At 41.6% G+C, this 19,418-nt stretch overlaps 2 protein-coding genes across 3 annotated transcripts in view; one reads left to right on the top strand and one right to left on the bottom strand.

The window, feature by feature from the left end:
* lgr4 (leucine-rich repeat containing G protein-coupled receptor 4) overlaps positions 1-15,819 on the top strand; it is a 35,060-nt gene extending 19,241 nt beyond the window's left edge. Inside the window, exons 5-18 of the mRNA XM_041938801.1 lie at positions 3,382-3,597; positions 5,317-5,388; positions 6,589-6,657; positions 6,902-6,973; positions 7,219-7,290; positions 7,410-7,478; positions 7,562-7,633; positions 7,947-8,012; positions 8,199-8,270; positions 8,375-8,446; positions 8,580-8,705; positions 9,758-9,855; positions 10,549-10,602; positions 11,410-15,819. Coding sequence (XP_041794735.1) covers positions 3,382-3,597; positions 5,317-5,388; positions 6,589-6,657; positions 6,902-6,973; positions 7,219-7,290; positions 7,410-7,478; positions 7,562-7,633; positions 7,947-8,012; positions 8,199-8,270; positions 8,375-8,446; positions 8,580-8,705; positions 9,758-9,855; positions 10,549-10,602; positions 11,410-12,818 — 2,539 coding nt within the window. The 3' untranslated portion in view covers positions 12,819-15,819. The remainder of the gene's footprint in view (positions 1-3,381; positions 3,598-5,316; positions 5,389-6,588; positions 6,658-6,901; positions 6,974-7,218; positions 7,291-7,409; positions 7,479-7,561; positions 7,634-7,946; positions 8,013-8,198; positions 8,271-8,374; positions 8,447-8,579; positions 8,706-9,757; positions 9,856-10,548; positions 10,603-11,409) is intronic.
* A 2,271-nt stretch (positions 15,820-18,090) lies between these two features.
* The window catches only part of mybpc3 (myosin binding protein C3), a 37,817-nt gene continuing 36,489 nt past the window's right edge, over positions 18,091-19,418 (bottom strand). For both annotated transcript variants that reach the window (XM_041941992.1, XM_041941908.1), the window contains one exon: positions 18,091-18,399. In XM_041941992.1, the coding sequence (XP_041797926.1) occupies positions 18,371-18,399 (29 nt within the window). In that variant the 3' untranslated portion in view covers positions 18,091-18,370. The remainder of the gene's footprint in view (positions 18,400-19,418) is intronic.

The following is a 19,418-nucleotide window of genomic DNA, read 5'->3' on the forward strand; positions in this document are numbered from 1 at the left end:
CACTGCAGAACAGTTTATCTACTAATGTATGTAAAGATCTCAGCGTTTGGTGCTGAACATTTGCAAAACAAATTTATGCAAAAACAAGTCTATATGTAACAAAGAAGTTTAGTTTGAGGTCAGTGGCCACTGATTTCTCAGTGTGAATGACCAGTTGTGTTCTCGTGTTGAGGGTCAGGGTGTTGTACTTGCTATGTCGGTCGGTTCGTTCACCATTTTAGGCCAGACTAAAACATCAGTTTTAGCTACTGGATGATTCTCATGAAATGTTGAACAGACAGTCATGGTTTCCAGAGTGTGCAATATGTGTGTGAAGTAATTTACATGTATTAATCAACGTGTGAACGGATTGTAACAGAACAATGACACCTTCATAACTTTCTTCGTTTCCTATAACAGTGTTTGGACTGATTTCTATGTAAAGGATGTTTTGTTTTTTGTTTTTTTTTTTCAAAATGTGACCTTATGCATGCTCCTGCATGCCTCGCTTCTGCTCCGCGTCAGCGCAAACAGTGTGTAGCACTAGCTAACATCCACTACTGTCAAGTAACAACACAATGTCCGAAATCACATTACTGCAAAGCACGTGAAGTATAGTGTCAAATTGTGGTTTGACTAATGTAAGCTAACGTTAGCTTGCTTGCTAATGCAGATGAATTGTTAGCCAGCGAACCTTGCATGGATTACATCAACTAACTTGTCCAGATTCCTGGGGCTAATCCGGTGAGTAAATGGGCTAGTTTGCTGTTTGCAAATTCCTCTATCAGTTAATGTTACGAAGCAACCAACGACGGATCAATGCAGTGTAGCTAAGTTACAGCTAGCTGGCTAACCTTAGTTTGCTTCTTTGTTAACATCAGTGTTAGCAAAATGCTATCCAAACTAACTAATTTTTCTTTCTACTAGTCAAGAGCAATGCACAGCACTGTACAGTTACCTAGTTGGCCAGCTGTTTGTGGCTTGGCTATACAACGTGGGTCTGGCTTTGTTTGTGTCATGGATTTGGCTGATGGAGCCAAACTAGTTAGTATCATGGAACTAATGGGCCAAAGAAATATGGGCACATTACAGATAGCAATTTTATTCTAAATATGATTGGAATTTATTTTCCAGCATTTATTTCCTGTATATTGTTTTGGCAATACCCGCAGCTGATGCTTGCTCGTGCCTACAGAGTGTGAGTGTGAGCAACAGGATGCTGACTGCAATTTACTTAACAGCCACAGGTGTCATTAATAACAATGGTTTTCTAAAAGTTACATATATAACCGTTAAGATGTACTTTGTGTTCAGTGCTAATTACTAACATGCTGAAGTAAGATTGAGATTTTTAACACAGTACCTCTTGAAACTTTTCTGCTCCAGGAAACAGAAATATGCATTTGTGCCCCATGTTATTTGAATTAAACGTTCACCATGGAAACACCAAAATATATCGTGTCACAGTTATAGTTGGCAAACTTCAGCATTCATACAGAGTCTCCTCATCACTGCTGTTCCTGGTGGAGTCCTGCTCATGTAGAGATCAAATTCGGGCAGATATCTGACATTCATTATCAAAATTTCCCTGTTTAATATGTGACTGCATCACATACGGTGCAGTATTTCAAATGTTACACTCCTCTAAGATGGCATTATGATGAGAGTGAAGACTTTACTCTTCCTCCAAGCTGAGAATAATAGTTGAAATGTCCGTTATTTACTCAAGACATTGCTGATGTCATTTAGGGGCGGTGCCATTCATATCACATACTTTACTCCTGCTGCAGTGTTTGTTGTGCTGTAAGCCTAGCAGCCGTGTGCAAATGTAGGTCAGTCTTATTCAGCAGATCTGTAGCTAACTTTTTCTCTTTTTTACGCTGGATAGTTGGGTTTTCCAGGAGCCTCTGTGTTTCCACGTGTTTACTCGTAACTGTCAGCCCTCTCGCAATTTCCTACTCCATTCGCCCTCAGCCTTAGCATTGTTTCTTTACAACTGCTGAATGTCAGCTTCACTGAGACCAAATTGTGTACATGGCTCTATTTATGCTACCACCCTCCACCACTGTGCCTTTGAGTTTGACAGGGACTAATGGAGGAATGGATCCAGCTGGAGAAACGTGCTGAAAATCAAGTTTTTAGCTATTATCACCCCTTGATATCCCTCCCCTTGTCCCTTGCTTCCCCTCTTCTTTTTTCCTGCCTCTCTTCTTTCTATTTAACAGATGTCTTTTCTCTGTGAGGGTTTATAGGTCTGTAGCTGAAGTAATATGCTTTGGCAGAGCCAGGACTTGGTTTGTATAAAGCCTTGGAGAGCTAAATGTCAATCAAGACTGTTTTTCTTCCAGCCCAGACACTTGAGGAATTTTGAGGGAGGGCGAGACACCCAGTGAGGGAGGACAGCAGGAGAAAACAGTGTGGTGATGATGAAAAGAACACTTTTGCATTCATAATCTGCTTAAATAAAGAATATTTCCGTTTTTACCAAGGAGCTATTGGCTTCTGATCAGAATTTCATCAGTTTGCAGGGTCAATGGGGAGAATATCCACAGCATGTGATGTAAGATTTGGGAAGTCACCACTTAGAATAGGTCAAGTTAATATATCATATTTACCATAGTAGCCATTAAACATTTATATCATCCTACTTGGGGTACAATGTGTGTCGTTCAGTTGAAGAATGACGAGTTGGAATAAGTGGGTGATTTCAGGTGTTTTAGAATTTCTCAGAAGTGAGGGTAAAAAAAAAAAAACTGAGTTAGACCATTGCAGTGTTTGCAATAATGCAACCATTGTAGTGGAGGGTCTTTGCAACAGGAGAGGAACCACAGTAAGGCCCTTCAATTTTTACCAGTCCGGCTTTTGTCAAACCTTCGCTAAAAGTCACAAGTTGTTGCTAATGACCAAAGAATCAGATGAGTCCTCAAGAGTTTAGCAGGATTCTGAAGCTGAGCTCTACCTTCTGCATCGAGTGGAACCATTTAAGGCGTGAACACCAATCATGTGCCTTTTTTTTGGTGGTGAGAATGAGTTGTGCAGTGAGTGGGCATCAAAATTAGGTTCTGGTCATTGTATTAACAAACCCCCAAGACCTTTCAGTGCCTTGAAGAAGCCGAAACATTGGTGTTGAAATAATTGGAGCTTAGTTTGCACTTATCTGCTTTTTAAGTAATTGTGTGGAGACCAAAAGTAAAACCCAGGATAAACTAAATTGACCTTGTCTCCGAGATGGATTTGGAGCTGCAGGAGGAACTTTCTGGTAGAGGCTGTTTGCTGCTTGGCTTGCTTCAGATCCACCATGGCCTAGAAAAGTGGCAATAAAATGAATGGAAAGGTCGAGTTAAAAAGTTCAATATCATACCAATTTAATGAATGCTTTTTCCTTATTCCTCTGTTCTGCAGTCGCCTGGATGCAAACCATATTACCACAGTTCCAGACGACAGTTTTGAAGGACTTCAGCAGCTGCGCCACCTCTGGTTGGATGATAACAACCTGACGGAGATCCCTATCGGTTCTCTGAAACACCAAGCGAACCTTCAGGCTCTGACGTTGGCGCTCAACCGCATCTTGTACATACCAGACAACGCCTTTGCAAACCTCACCAGTCTCGTTGTGCTGTAAGTTATATTAAGCTACTGTTCTAATTGTGATTTAGAATGAAAATTTGCACTGCAGTGTTGAAGACCAAATGTTCATACTTGTTTCACTAATGTTTCTGTCCAGTCAGGCCTTTGCCTCAGTGTGCAGGGTGGATAAAAATGATGGCACCAAACCATCCATTGCATTCAGCTGTATGCACTGATCTCTTCAGGTGTACTAAAAATAGTATATAGATGGTCAATAGTCAATATAAACCTGAGTCAAAAACACTATGGTATTTAACATCACCGCTTAACAAAACCTAAAAAAATAACAAAGAAAAAAACAAAAACAAAAACAGAAACACGATGTTTGTAAATGGGAAAGTAGCCAGGTCATGAAACCATCAGTCATTGTATTAATGCAAAAGTTATTTTGACAATTACATACCATCATATTTCATCAATCTGTGCTGGTGAGAAGTCTTTTAAAACCAGTAACTATAACAGTTTCAGAGTCCCTAAAGTGAGCTTGCCCACAACACCCCAGGAGAACTTGCATGTAGTCTTCGTGGACCTATACTCTAAATAACTCAGCAGGAACAACCTGCTGGTGTGCTTTCTTAAAGCCTCAATTAACCAGACACACTGCCTGAAAACGTTCTCATGTTTACTGAAATGACCCGAGGGAGTAGCTGGAGTGAAAGTCATTGGGTGTTAGTAGATGAGAAGATTTCTCACGTTGAAAGCCAACACATGCAAATTCTCTGCAGTGTGACTACACAGTAATGTCTCTTTTGCTTCTGGTGTATGTTGTACACCATTATATGGTGTATAATGAGTGGATGGATTTTTATTTAATTATTTATTTTCGGTAATGTTCAGGATTTTTGGGGTTAATTTCTAAGTGAATAACTTAAAAATCTCCCATCTACCAGACAGCGTGGGTCACCATCCAGTTGGTAAAATACGACTGTGCTGCAGGTGCTCCCCTTTAAAGAGGCTGTAATTTCTATTTCGCTGTTCATAGATCATCTGCATTATACTGCCACCACACATTAATGCAAAGCACCTCTCCTTGTGTTCTGCTCGAGCTCTGAATGTATCCTCCGAGCGACTGCAAATCAGATTCCAAACACAAACATACTGTTGTATTTAGCTTACCGTTAATAAGTCAACAAAACGGCTTGCTACTCATACCCTGCTGCGTTTTTGCATGCAAGCGCTTTTACAGTGAAATGTGCCATTGGGGTTTGAATTTGAATGTTAATGACACAAAGTTGCTCGACTCACAGCTTTAATGTAAAATCAAGATTATCTTGTTGTTTTATGCATGGTGGGAAATGGTAAAGCCTTCCATGAGAGGAACTTCTGCAAGTATGCGGTGCATTAAGCATCTGAGGGATTGCTCCAAACATTTTTTTTAAACTGCTGCTGTTATACATTCACACACACACACACACACTCTCTCTCTCCAGCACATGCACACAGACACACGCACTGAGTGGTATTGCTGCAAGGTTAGTATAAACACATCAGGATAAACAGGAAGAATAGACCCTGAATCTATTAGGCGAAGAAAACCTTCTGGATACACACATACAGAACAGACACCTGATTCTCACGTCACACTCTGCCATTCAAAGATTATCTATGGAACATTTAACAAAAGTTGCCAAACAAGAATGGATGAATGTAAAGAATAATTTTACAGCAGGAAAGCTTCACAGATGTATGTAACAGCTTTTGCTTTTCCAGGCATCTTCACAACAACAGAATTAAGGAGATAGGAGACAACTGTTTTGCTGGACTCGTGAACCTGGAGACACTGTAAGTGCACTGTCATATAGTGTGTGTGTGTGTGCGTGTTTGTGCGTGCCCGTGTACTTGCTCCCCCACCCACCTCTGCTCCAGTCCTCCAGACATCATTGTGTCCACTTCCTCCTTTAATTGCTGTAGGATAAATAGAGCAAAGTACATGATGCTTATCAAATCTGCCCTCCCACTGTTCACTTCCTCCTGCCACAGAGCCACGAAAAATCTTTTAGTGACAGCCTTACCTAATGGCAGACAGCTACTGCACAACACACAGACCGACACAGCAGGCCAGGGATGTCCTGACACTTTTTGTTTTTTTGTTCTAAATCCCAACCTGATGCATTTTAAATGAAGCATCTGCTGGTGCGCAAGCATTTACAACACATCACAGTGGACAGTTACCCACAAATCAGTAAAGGCACTGATGCATTGTAGCTTTTCTGCAGTGTTGTCCACTGGTGTTTTATAGCTTATAGTGTTCTGTTGGGTTTTTTATTGTGTCTGTGGAGAGACGAGGTTGAGTAGCTTTGACACCTGAGAGGTGTGCACCATGTTCCTTTAACAAAGCAGGTAAAAAGAAATACTGACTCTTGCAGTCAGCGTGGATACTGTATGATTGAATTTGCTGTTTATTTGCTTGTGCTGCAACGATAACCATTTATCGATTAGTCAATGGACAGAAAATCTATTATTTATGTCATTTATCAAGAAAAAATTGCATATATTTGCCTTTTCCGCCATCGCAAATGTGAGAATTTTCTGCTTTTCTCTGTTTCATATCATTGCAAATTGAATGTCTTTTGGTGTTGGACTGTTAGTCAAAGAGAACAAGCAGTGTAAGAGTGGGCATTTCACTAACCAGTTTGTTCATTAAAAAATGAAAAACTCCAGCACTAGCTCCCTGACTTACTTACAAAATAGTGTGTCAGGAATAAGATTCAGTATTTTAACAGATTGCAGTGTGATGTTTTTTGAAGTGAGCTCTGATTTAAAATAATGGAGCAAGGATCAGCTATTAGGATTATGTATTTAAGCAAAGTTTTTGTACTGGTCACTGATCACTGAGCACTGCTAGAAAGCCATATATTTTGTTATTAGGATTATAACAATGCAGGTAGCCCTCATTATTACGTAGTGGGCTTTAGGAGGTTGGATTTGTCAAAATGCAAGCGACACAGCTGACTTCCTGCATCTCTATCTGTCTCATCCTAGAGATCTTAACTTCAACAGCCTGATGGTTTTTCCCAAAGCAATAGAGGCCCTGCCCAAACTCAAGGAACTGTGAGTACATCGTCCTGTTTCTCCTAAAGTGAGGGGCCAGTTAACCCATCACAGCATGGACATAATGTGATTCAGATTAGACCTTTTGTCAGCGCTTGATTTGGTTGAGCTGTCTGTGCCTTTTTGTATCATTCCTTTTCATGTTCTAATTTTTGGTTTTGCATATGTCAACTTCACGTACTCATAACTTGGTAGTCACATTGAGCAGTGTCTTTAATCTCTCTTCTTGACATTCTTCCTGCAGAGGTTTTCACAGCAACGATATTGCTTCCATACCTGAAGGGGCCTTCCATAACAACCCCCTACTGCGAACTATGTAAGGTCAAACTCCCCCTCTGATTCACTGACACTGTGTAAAATAAGACTAAACACAATAGTAGCTCGAATTTGTACTGTGCACCATGTACAGCATGCTCTCTGAGAAACACACATATACAGTATTAGCTGATACAGGATACAAGTGTGAGGCTTCAGTAGATGAATGTCCAGAAGATGGTGCCATTCTCGCATAGTAAATGATTTTGCTTTGAACTCTCCCCCTCTGCTCCCGCTGCCCTCCAGACATCTTTATGACAACCCTCTGTCCTTTGTGGGCGCGTCGGCTTTCCAGAATCTGTCTGACCTGCACTCCCTGTAAGTCCTGCTGTCAGGCATGACTCCTGACGAAAAAGCTACTTAAGTGTGTTTTAAAGGGCCCTTGTTACATCCATACCAAGCCCCGCTTTGATGACTTTGTTCTCTGTGTCTTTCAGGATGTTACGAGGGGCCAGCATGATGCAGGACTTCCCCATCCTTACGTGGACTAATAACCTTGAGAGTCTGTGAGTGAACTTGGATGCAGCATCTGTTCCTTTTTGTGCTTTTGTGTGTCTCAGAATTGGCTGATTCTGTGTTTCATTTCCAGGACCCTGTCAGGAACCAAGATATCATCCATCCCCACTGATCTTTGTGAGGATCTCAAGTTGCTTCGGACACTGTAAGAAATTTTTCCTTTCCTGGCACCTGCTGTAGCACTTAACACATACCTTTTTAAAAATAATTTTACCTGCTGAAGATTTTATGACTATTAGGAAGTGGTCAGGACAGTAGACATTGTCCCAGTATAGCCTGATGGGTAAACTATGGTTTTAACACAGTTATAGAGAGAATTTGGATTCCATTCATTCTTAAAACGTCGCATTTTAGAAAAGTACACACTGAGGTATATGGAAATTACTTATGGACCAGTTATAGTTTCATTTTAAATGGTCCCAGCTTGCTCATTGTTTCCGTTTATCTTCGTCCGTCAGAGACCTGTCCTACAATGAGATCGAGGAGCTACCAGCCCTGCAGGGCTGCGTCCGGCTGCAGGAGATGTGAGTGTTGAACATGTAGAATGCAGTTTACCAATAATTTCAAGGATGGTAAAACTTAACAGATTAAAAGATTAGAATGTAAAAACATAATGATATCAATGTAATACTACCACTACTACTACTAATAATAATAATAAAAGGTCATTATTTGCTTTTTTATAATCTGTTCTTGTTTTTAATCTACAGAAGCTTCCAGCACAACCATATTCAACAAATTGACAGGGACACTTTCCAAGGCCTCTCTGCTCTCCGTTTGCTGTAAGTCCACTGTGTCACACACACTCAGTAACACACACCGGATGATGTATAAACAAATGTTTTATGCCTCGATTGTGAGTTCATCGCGTTGTGATTTTACACAGAGACCTGAGTAGGAATGAAATCCGAGTCATCCACAAAGATGCTTTCCTCACCCTCACCGCACTCACCAACCTGTGAGTATGGCCTGTGTGTTATTTCACCACCTTTCATCATAATGAGTGCAGAATTCCGGTTACATATCATCATGTGGTTTGGCTGTCTGTGTTGCACAGAATTAAAGTGCGTGTGTGTAATTACCGTTTGCAGAGATCTGAGTATGAACTCTCTGACTGTGATTCCGACGACTGGACTAAGTGCACTCAGTCAGTTGAAACTCTCAGGAAATCCGCAGATGAAAAATGTGCTGACTGCAAAAAACCTGCCCAAACTCAGGTGAGGAAGAACGTCTGTGGTCTGCTGTCTGGTTCTTTTTTTCTGAAGTGTTGAGGATAGAGTGGATAGAGACCACCGGGGAGCTCGGAACGTCCCAGATTTGATTCCAGCTGGGGACTTTGTTGGACGTCTTTGTCCCTTCGTTATCTGTCATCTCGCTACTGTCACTTTCTAATGCAGGAAAACAATACCCAAACAATATAAAATAATACATTGTTATTGCTGCATTGAAATAAAAATGTTAAATTAAGTGAAAAATAAATTTCATTAAGGTTCCAAACCGGAGAAAAGGTGTACAGGTTAGATAAAGTCTTTAGGATTTAGAAAGGATTCTTTTTGAACAAATTTTCTAATGAATTGGTTTCAGAAAGAAAGATCACATCACAGAAACAGCTGATTTCTAAAGATTGATCTTCTGGCCATCAAAATTGAGTTATAGTGGGGAGGGTCGACATGGCAACATAAGGCCCCTGTGGTCCTGAGGAATTTTTCAAATCAGGTTTGAACATAACTGTATTTTTCAAACGGAAGTTTCTCATGGTCATAGTAATATCTGAGTTTGCAGCGTTCTTGCATCTAAAACACACTTGCCGTAACGCAAGCAGGGCAGGCAGTCCAAAACGGTGATGTAGAAAACACAGCATGCAAGCTGTGCTGCACAAACTCAAACCAAGCTGTTGGTTTAAACAAAATACATTGGACTAATCCTGTAGAGAACAAAGTGCGCAATGTATAAGACAGTATATCTCCCTCTCCGTCTCTCTCCGTCTGTTGTGATTACATGTGTGTGACAGACCGGACAGAGAAACAGAAACAAACTCCACCTTTTCTCGTGCGTTTAATGAGAAAGCCAGCTGAATCTGTTTTCTCCACAATTGTAGACACACTATGGAAAAATCCAAATATTAGGGCCAAATATTTGCAGACAAACACATTATTTATACTTTTCCCAGTATGGTGTTCAGATTCTGGACCATCTGTATTTTCATTAACACAGAACCTCAGCAGGATGTTCACAGCCTTTCTAAATGATTATTGTTTATTGTTTGTAGGTCCATCTCTGTCCCTTACGCCTACCAGTGCTGTGCATTTGTGGGATGTGACTCAATGACGAGTTCTTCTGAGGAAAATGACGTGAAGAAATCTACAGGTGGGAATGCTGCAGTCAGAACCTTTTCCTCTGAACAGTTTGTTTTGTGTTTTATTTACGTAAAAGCAACTAAAATCAGCAACTGAGATTGTTGTACATGAGCATACTGAGAGTATTCTTTATTCCCAGACCACCAGATATCAGATGTAGATGTTAGATTTAATGGTAAATTATTTAACTCACTCTGGCATTAACCTGCAAGCTTAATTTTTAACTGTTCGCACACTGTGTAGTGCAGATCTCTCTCTATGTGCATCTGGGAATAGTTACAACATTATGTTGCATTTCCCACTTTACTTGTCATGAAAAATGTAAAGTTGAAGCAAGCGAGAAAGTGTGTTTTTGTGAGCACATGGGCTGATTTGCTGCTGTGGACATTCACTTCAGTTTTCTTAAACAAAAATTTGCTCGAGATGCAGATATTAAAAAAAGAAAATAGTGCATAGCATTTAGATAATATGTCAGTTTAACACCATGGCAGAGTAACAGAAAATGAGCTTTTGTACGATCTCGTGCTTATTTTCTGGGACAGTTAAGTCGTAGAAGTAATTAACTTCAGTTACTGTCGATGGTTACACAGCAGAAATAAAGTCAAACAAAAGCAGCTGTTAATATACTTCCTCCTGTATACACCTGACTATTAGTTTTGGCAAGGCTACTGTTTGTGTTCTCACATGAAATGTTTTATTTTAGGCGGGGAGGATGTGGAAAGAATCTCAATGATTATGCATTGCTCTCCCTCACCAGGTAAGCATTTAACAGCTTTTTACATCTTATTTGTCTGCACATTTACCGTATTTTCCGCACTATGAGGTGCACCGGATTATAAGGTGCACCTTCAATGAATGGCCTATTTTAAAACTTTTTGTATATATAGGGCGCACCGCATTATAAGGCACATAGAAAGAAACTACCGTACTGTGGTGTCTGGGGTTGCGTTATGCATCCACTAGATCAGGGTCGGCAACCCGCGGCTCTTTCATCCCTCTGATGCGGTTCTTGAAAATAATTAATGAGCATTTATTTAAAATGTATTTTATTTTAGTTTGTTCGTTTTGAAACTAACATCGCGCGCGCTCTCAGATGACAGCTTGCGATCCTGTGCTGTGCGCTGAGGTTCAGGAGCAGAAATCACATTAACCATGTTTGATTAATATTTTAATTGCCTATTATTTAGCATATATTCATATTTTTTCATTGTTCAGTGAAATAGTCATGTTATTATTCAGGTTGACAGCTGACTGCACGCGCCAGTAAAAGGATGACGGCACCGCATAGAATGGAATGCCCTTTACACTTTTACCGCTGTTACTTCAGCCACGCCCCCTGACTACGATAGCCATAATTAACCAATATTGATCCATATAAAAGGCGCATCGGATTATAAGGCACACTGTCGGTTTTTGAGAAAATTAAAGGCTTTTAGGTGCGCCTTATAGTGCGGATAATATGGTACTTTTACCAATCGGCGCTAAAGAGCTTTGAATTAAGCTACAAACTAAATCGCTAAATCAAGTGTTGGGTTTTGAACAACCACATTGGTTCTGTCCTCAGGAGCCTTCAAGCCTTGTGAGCACCTGCTGGGTAACTGGATGATTCGGCTGACGGTCTGGTTCATCTGCCTGGTGTCGCTGGTCTTTAACAGCCTGGTGCTGGTGGCCACCTTCTCCCCCACACACAGATCGGCAGGCCATTCCCACTCCCTCTCCCCGGCTCTCTCTCCGGCGAGGCTGCTGATGGGGCTGCTGGCGCTGGCCAACCTGCTCACAGGCCTGTATGTCGGCGTGCTGACCGTGCTCGACGTTGCTACCTGGGGCTCCTTCGCAGAGTTCGGTGTGTGGTGGGAGATGGGGCCGGGCTGTCAGATCACAGGAGCTCTGGCCGTCTTCTCGTCAGAATGGGCCATCTTTTTACTTTCTCTGGCGGCCGTGGAGCGCAGCGTGGCCGTGCGGACGATTCTCGGGAAGGTCATGATGTCGCCCCGGAGGAACGGCGGCAGCCATCGCGGATGCTGGAGAGGAGATCGGCGTTTCAGCCTGGCCGCAGGGCTGCTGGGCCTGCTGGCTGTGGCTGGAGCCTGCCTGCCCCTCCTGACCTCCAGCAACCAGTCCACCTCTCCTCTCTGCCTGCCCTTCGCTGGTGGTGAGAGTCCAGCTCTGAGTGTCACAGTCGTTCTGGTGCTGCTCAACGCGCTGGCTTACCTGTTCACTGCAGCTGTGTACACCCAGCTGTACTGCCACCTGGGCAGAGTGGAGCTGGCAGATCCAGAGCAGACGGGTGCCCTGCGACACGTAGCATGGCTCATCTTCACCAACTGCATCTTCTTTTGCCCTGTGGCGGCCTTCTCCTTCGCCCCACTCTTGACTGGCTCTACAGCCGGCGGCCCAGAGATCGCCAAGTCTGTCACCCTCATTTTCTTCCCGCTGCCTGCGTGCCTGAACCCAGTGTTGTATGTGTTCTTCAGCCCGGCCTTCAGGGAGGACTGGCTGAGACTGCGTGGCCGCGGAGGTCTGAGCAGGGAGGCGAAGGCTAACAGTGAAAGTCATGGAGACGATGGCGGCGGCGGGTCGGAGCTCACGGACGGCGGCTCCTCCACCCACCTGGGTTTTGACTGTGGGGTGTACTCACAGCTTTGTGGAGAGACAGTTGTATGCGAGCAGTGCGAGGCAGCGCTGCATGCCAGGACCTGCTCCTCCCCCTCGTCCTCCACAATCTGTAGACACTTGGTGAAGTCGCACAGTTGTCCCACCCTCCTGGCGGGAGCTGCAGTGTGCCAGCGCGCCGAGGGGTTTTGGGCAGACAGCAGCACGCCCTCCGCCCAGTCCGAGTACGCAGACGAGGGGGACTCGTTTGTGTCGGACAGCTCGGACCAGGTTCAGGCCTGTGGCAGAGCCTGCTTCTGTCAGAGCAGAGGCCTTCCTCTGGTACACTACTCATACAACATACCTCGAGTCAAGGACTAAGGACGCTTCAGAGCGCCAGTACGTCTGTGTGCACAGATCTCTCTGTCATGTGAATTTAGACGCTACAACGATATGTAAACATTTTTATATCAAACGATAAAATGTGCCAACTACCCTGCTAAAGACTATTCAGCAAGCACTTGTGTTTGTATTTAGTGTGTAAAGAGAGATGCAGCCGATCATTTAAAGGGAACTTGGTATGGCTTTGGAACTTGGAGAGCTGAACTGAGCACGTCATGTTACAAACTGGTCGACAAAGGATCATGCAAAGGAAAGTCTTGCCGCCAGTGCCTGCCTCTTGCTCTGATTGGATATCATGATGTTGCCAGCCTCAATGTACGTGTCGAAAGAGTTTGTGATTTCTCTGTTACACCTGTACTTATAAGCTTTTTTGTTTTTAATTGTTATACATCTTGTCATTTTTTAAAGCTTCTCCACAGCAACTGTTGATTTTATACTTTGATTTTTTTTTTACATAAATGTAGCAAATGTAATAATCATTGTAGACTTTTCTGTGTGAATGTAACTTTCAGGTGGTCTCAGCCACCAGGGGGGAATAATGAAACATCAGCAATAACTTCTGCCCTGTCTGCCCGTGATCCTAATCTATTGGTGTGAGAATGGTATAAGCAAATGCCAGTCTATAATAAACACGTCTTTGCTTTAAGTTACTAAGACTAAGAATGTGATAAAAGTAGCAGATATCACTGTTTTAGCAACAACTATGCTTGGTGGTGGTGAAACATTTTATTTATTGTTTGAGCAGCAGGAGTGTGTGGGTGGAGATGATTTCAGGTGTATGAACGGCAGCCTTTGAATGATATAATGGAACCCAAGCGTAATTCGTCACAAATACATTGCACCCAAATAGCAGTTTAGGTCCAATAATTCCAGTTATTTGAAAATCTGGGCCTTGTTTTCTGAGTTTGTGCCATCACGCTTTTTGATTTGGATCTGAACTGTTTTATTTCTCAGCTGCAGACCTCCATATTCTATTTGAGACACAACAAACATGCAAACCTTTTCTTTTTAGTACACTAACACCTAAATAAGATCTGCTTTTACCCATTCACGTTTAAAATTTCAAATATTAAAGGAATAGTTCAACATTTTGGGAAGTATGCTTATTTCCTATCGACAATAAGGTGACATGATTAGTACCGCATGTCATATATCTCTATGCTAAATATGGAGCTACAGCAAGCAGCCTTAGATCTAGCCTTAATCTATTCAAAATAGAAAATTTAAACAAATAAGATGTTGTGAGAAGGTGTTGTGAGTAGTTAGCTTTAGATGTGATGGTAGGCAGATTATGTTACCTTTGGACAGAGTGAGGCTTGCAGTTTCCCCTGTTTCCAGACTTAGTGCTAAAATAAGCTAAGATGACTGACTGCTGGCTCCATAATACAGATATGAGAGTGGTGTTGTTTCTCTCATTAAAATCGGTGCACAAAAGAGAATATTTCCCAAAATGTCACAAAAGAAAAATACACTAAACTTTGGTTTTATTTTGAACCACAAATAGTTGATAATAACTGTAATTACAATAAAAATGGCTGGCAGCAAGCATCAACCAGGAAATTGCAAAAATCAAAATCGTCTGTATTCACGGTAGCCGGACTCCCCAGAAGAGTGATAGCTGACGTGCGTTTCTGGTTGATTTAAAACTTACCATTAAACATAATTTGGCTTGCGAGCAACAAGTTAAACACACGAATACCGTCCAAGTTAAACACGTGAATGTAATCCCACTCTTCCACTTCATCCAACACGATGTGAACGCAGCACAAGACTGGCAGCCAGCTGAGTCAACAAGAAAGTGTACCAGCGCTGCCAGAAAGTATGAAATGGAGCATTGTAGTTGAAGTGTTGGTGATCATTATTCACCCACAGATGTTAAAAGACAAGTATCTGCAGCGTGGTTTTGCTTTAAAAGGATTTTTTTTTTTTTTTTTTTTAATGCGTGCATGTGGGCACTATGTGTACCTGTCAAGGTATTTGGAGCTCTACAGGGAAGTAATTGGCAGATATTTGACCACAATAAATGGGCATGATGGTGCACAAAGGAGGAAAGTAAGGCCTATGTTGAAAATAAAAGGAATTATCAAGAAGCTAATTCGCTGCTTCCATTGTCTTTTCAGTACAGTTAAGTTATCAGCGAGTGACTCAAACACTTACTGTAAGCTCACATCAGTCTGTATAACCCAGAGCGTTATTGGAAAGCACATTAACGTGGATCTGTTTTCACCCTGAGAGCTGACCCGAGTGAGACTGTGTGTGACGAGGGATTGACTGATGTTTGGTGTGCTGGAGCATGACTGTACACATTAAGGTGGATACACCCTTGGAGCATGTATCCACAAGTACACGTCATGTGAGTGCTCAGGAATTTAGACAATCTAGGGAAGCGTTTTCTTCCACCAGCAAGACATCCCTGTGTCCTTTTAATGCATCACTTCATTTGAATCCCGTTGGGTTTTCTGTTTTCACATAGGCATCGCACCAGGTGCGTCACATCTTGCACCAACCAAAATGTCCGTTGATTGTTTGAGATGTCCGATGTCCCATCTGGTGAAAATGTACAAATCTGTTTTGTACATCTGTTGGTAGTTTGTTTTTTTTGTATTTGTATGTAAATTATTTGAAAAGAAAACAAGTAATCAAAAATGGGATGCTAACTAAGGAAGCTACCTCCTCGACTGTAGTGGCTACCAGCAGTGCTTTGTTCAAGAAAAGTCTGTTTTCATTTGTTGTTATTCTTTGTTTGCCTTCTCATGCTGACACACGTGGTTGTACATCATCATTTCAGATAAGTGCAGATTGTGGGAGGAATCTATGTACTGTATACTGTGATTTTTGTTTTTTAACCAAACTATAAACTATGAATTTTTTTTGTTTTATCTTATATAGATGCAAACATGCAGAATTATACAGATTATAAAAAAAAGAATCTCACTTAATTTCAGTTCAAATTAAATCTTATTTGTAGTTTTTCATGTGAGGTCTCCCCGCGTTGTTTCATTCTGTTCAAGTAGAAAAATAATTCTAGAAATTGTGAATGAATAAAATTGGAAGAACACAAGCATTTTCATTCACCTTTGTGTTCAGTTTGAAACACTGCATTTAATCATTTGGTATATCTGAAATCATTATGCTGTTTGCCATGCTAATGCTGCCAGTTTTAAATAGCTGCATAGATTGATTTTTGGCACTGAAGATAATGTAGAAAAATCTCTTTATCGCAATATATCATAGAAAGATTAAATATTGACTATGATCCGGCATTTCTGTTCTCCCAGCAGACTTCCTCTGCATCCTGGCCTCATGGGAAGACAAGTCTTTCCTTTAACTTTTAAATCAGGCCCCATGTTGTCATGTTTGCACACAGCAGGAAGTGTCTTCAGCCAGCTGCTCTGTCCCTGTTTGAATTCAATAAGGATTTATCATGGTTCTTACCAAACATGTGACTTATCCTCCAAACTGAGAGCCATCAAGGGGTCTAAAGAGGAATGATGTAAACTCAGTTGGTAGTAAAGGTAACAAAGTGTCAAAGTAGAAAAAGAAAAATGGGAAAAATTTCCCCTAAAGCCTTTTTTAGGCTCAACAGATGGGGATCAGTCGGCCCATACCTTTGGTCCAGACTAAGTATCTCAACAACTATTGGATGGATTACCATAATGGGGGCATTCGTAGTCCCCAGAGGATAACTCTTGATACTTTGCTGATCCCTAGACTTTTCCTGTAGCGCCACCATGAGGTCAAAGTTGAACATTGATCCAGTTTAACATACTAAACAGACCAAAACTTTGATATAGAGAGACGATGTATCCTGATGACTTTGGCAATCCTGTGACTTTCGTCTAGCACTGCCATGGTTGTTAGTGAAATATTCGAGCAGCAATTGGATGGGTTGCCATAGAATTTGGTACACACACTCATGTCCCCTCAAAATGACCTGTAGAGCTTTGGTGATGCCTTAACTTACCTAGTAGCGCCATCATCTGGTCCGAATTCACTCTAATCAACACTCTGGTTTATGATGAAATACCTACAAACGAGTGACCTCCCTTTTAGCCTCAGCTGTACTTCCTTTTTTACTGTAAATGTTAGCAGGCTAACACGCTAAACTAAGTGAACATGATAAACGTCATAGATGGTTAACATTAGCATTGACATTGTGAGTTTGTTAGCTGATTGTTGCTGATGTTCAGTGGTGGAAATTACAGTGTGTACAAAAAAATCATCTCTAATTACAGTCCAGTAATATATATTGCTCGGAAATGAAACATTCTGCGTAATGAGTATTTTGAACACAGTATTTATACATTGTGGTATTGCTGCTTTTATTTCCTCCACCACTGCTCACAGAGCTGCAGACTTGTTCATCTATTTTCAGTTGAAGACACCCATGCAAACACTCTTTTAGGGTGATTTTTCCATATCTGTTCACATGTATAAGGCCATTCATGCCATATTCTGTGGCGTTCTCCCAGCCACAAGTCACTCGAGCGCTGAGCTGTAACTTGGTGATGAGTGATAAATAACCTCTGGGATTTTATAAAGAAACACACATGAAATTGAATATGTTCTGTTTAGTTTTGAACCACATGGCCGTTTCATTATAATTTGTGGACTTTGGTGAAACCCCATGTCAAAACACCTGGCAAAAATGGAGGCGCTGTAAGACATTGGTCCTGTGTGTTAACAGCGACATGCACAAGGCTCGTTGGATCTTCTGCAGCTGCATGTTGAGAGGGCGCAGGAAATATTTACATTCAAGGCATCAAAGGAATAGCTGTCGAGTGATGCTGGAGCAGCTCGCGCTCGACGAACCCCGCCATGTGTTCCACTTCACTGACGCCTGTCCTCGGTGGAAAAGGACATCTCAGCTATTCCAGCCCTTCGCACACATCCCTCTGTGGCGTGCACATTAGGAACATGCCTCACACCTCTGGCTTTAGAGAGGCTTTGTTACAATAAAACTAAGCCCCCGACAACTACTCCTGAGTATCAGTGCCGAGCTGATGCTTTAAGACCACGGCTGCTGTGGCTGTCATGATGGCAGTTTCAGGAATTAGTCTCCACCAGTGCTCTTTCACTGCTACAACAGCATAATTACTTGGCAATATGTCTGAATGAAATCACTCACTCTCATGTTTTTAAAGGATTTATATTGACCTTTGTACGCACACACACTAATCAAAACACTACTGTTTAGAAAGTCAGAAATAAGATGACATATCATCACTATTGCTACTTTCATGGACTATTATCTATATTAACTGGACTCCACCATCCTTTCATCTCTACTCTTGGAAATGAGTGTAGAACAGAGTGACAGAGCCTGAGTTATTACTAACATAAATACTAAAATATCCCTTTTAATTAACAGCAAATCCAGTGTTACACATGTTACTAACAATGACAGTGAGGATGACCAGACAAACAAAAAAGGAGGTGGGCTAAATATGGTTTGTGATGCAGGTGAAGAGGTTCATGCAGGAGTCGCTGGAGACAAATTGAGCCTCTCCTCAGTCGGCAGCTCGAACTTCTCACTTCTTTTCTTCTTTAGCAATTTGAGCTGCAAGCCAGGAACAGGAGTCAAGATACAGAGGCCTTTCAAAACCAAATAGTAACCGCATATTATTCAACACTGTGTTTTTAATTTAGCTTAAAAGAAATTCAGACTTCAACATTTGTCCACTTGGGGGCAGCAGAAATAATTTCAGAACACAAAACTGATGTACACATTCAGCAACCGTAGAACAATATTTAGTCTCTTCTGGCTCTGTCTTTGGTCTCTACCAGCTTCTGAGGGAAATATCTGGCTCTTTAGCTGCTAAATGCTCTGCTTTGTTCTCCGGCTAGTCACTAATGTTTGCTGACTGCTGTTTGCTACTGAGGTGAAAGTGTCCAGTGTGATTTAAGAGCTACGAGAGAGGTGAGAGTGCACAGAAACAGTAAGCTGTGAGCCAAGAAACCAAAAATAATGAGCTGAAATAAGCTACAAGGGTACGATCACACAATGCAAAGTTAGAGAAGCTTTTCAAGTTCACTTTTGAAGAAAAAGAAAGACAAGGAGGAGAACAAGAAGAAGATGAAGAAGAGGAAGAAAAGGAAGACCAAGAAGAAGAACAAGGAGGCCAAGAAGAAGACCAAAAAGAAGAAGAAGAAGAACATGAAGAGGGAGAAAACAAGAAGAAAAAGGAGATGAAGATTAAGAAGAACATGAAGGAGAAAAGAAGAAGAAAAAGGAGGCCAAGAAGAAAACCAAGAAGAAGAAAAAGAAAAAGAAGATGAAGAAGAAAAGAAGAAATATGAAAAGGAAACCAGGACAAAGAAAAAGAACATGAAGAAGGAGAAAAGAAAAAAGGGGATTAAGGAGAAGAAGAAGAGAAAGACCAAGAAGAAGAATTTTAGAATGAACCAAATTTGAGAATTTGACCTCCAGTCAAAATGTCGAGGGAGTAAAGAAGTGGTTAATATCGACATCAGATATTTGTCTTTCAGCGTAGACGATTTGACAAATCCTTGTGCAGCTTATCACAGTGTGGGCGCCGCTTACCTCAGGCTCACGTGTCGGTTTGAGACATGACGGGA

This window comes from Chelmon rostratus, chromosome 1, assembly GCF_017976325.1.
Source record: "Chelmon rostratus isolate fCheRos1 chromosome 1, fCheRos1.pri, whole genome shotgun sequence".
Lineage (NCBI taxonomy): Eukaryota > Metazoa > Chordata > Actinopteri > Chaetodontiformes > Chaetodontidae > Chelmon > Chelmon rostratus.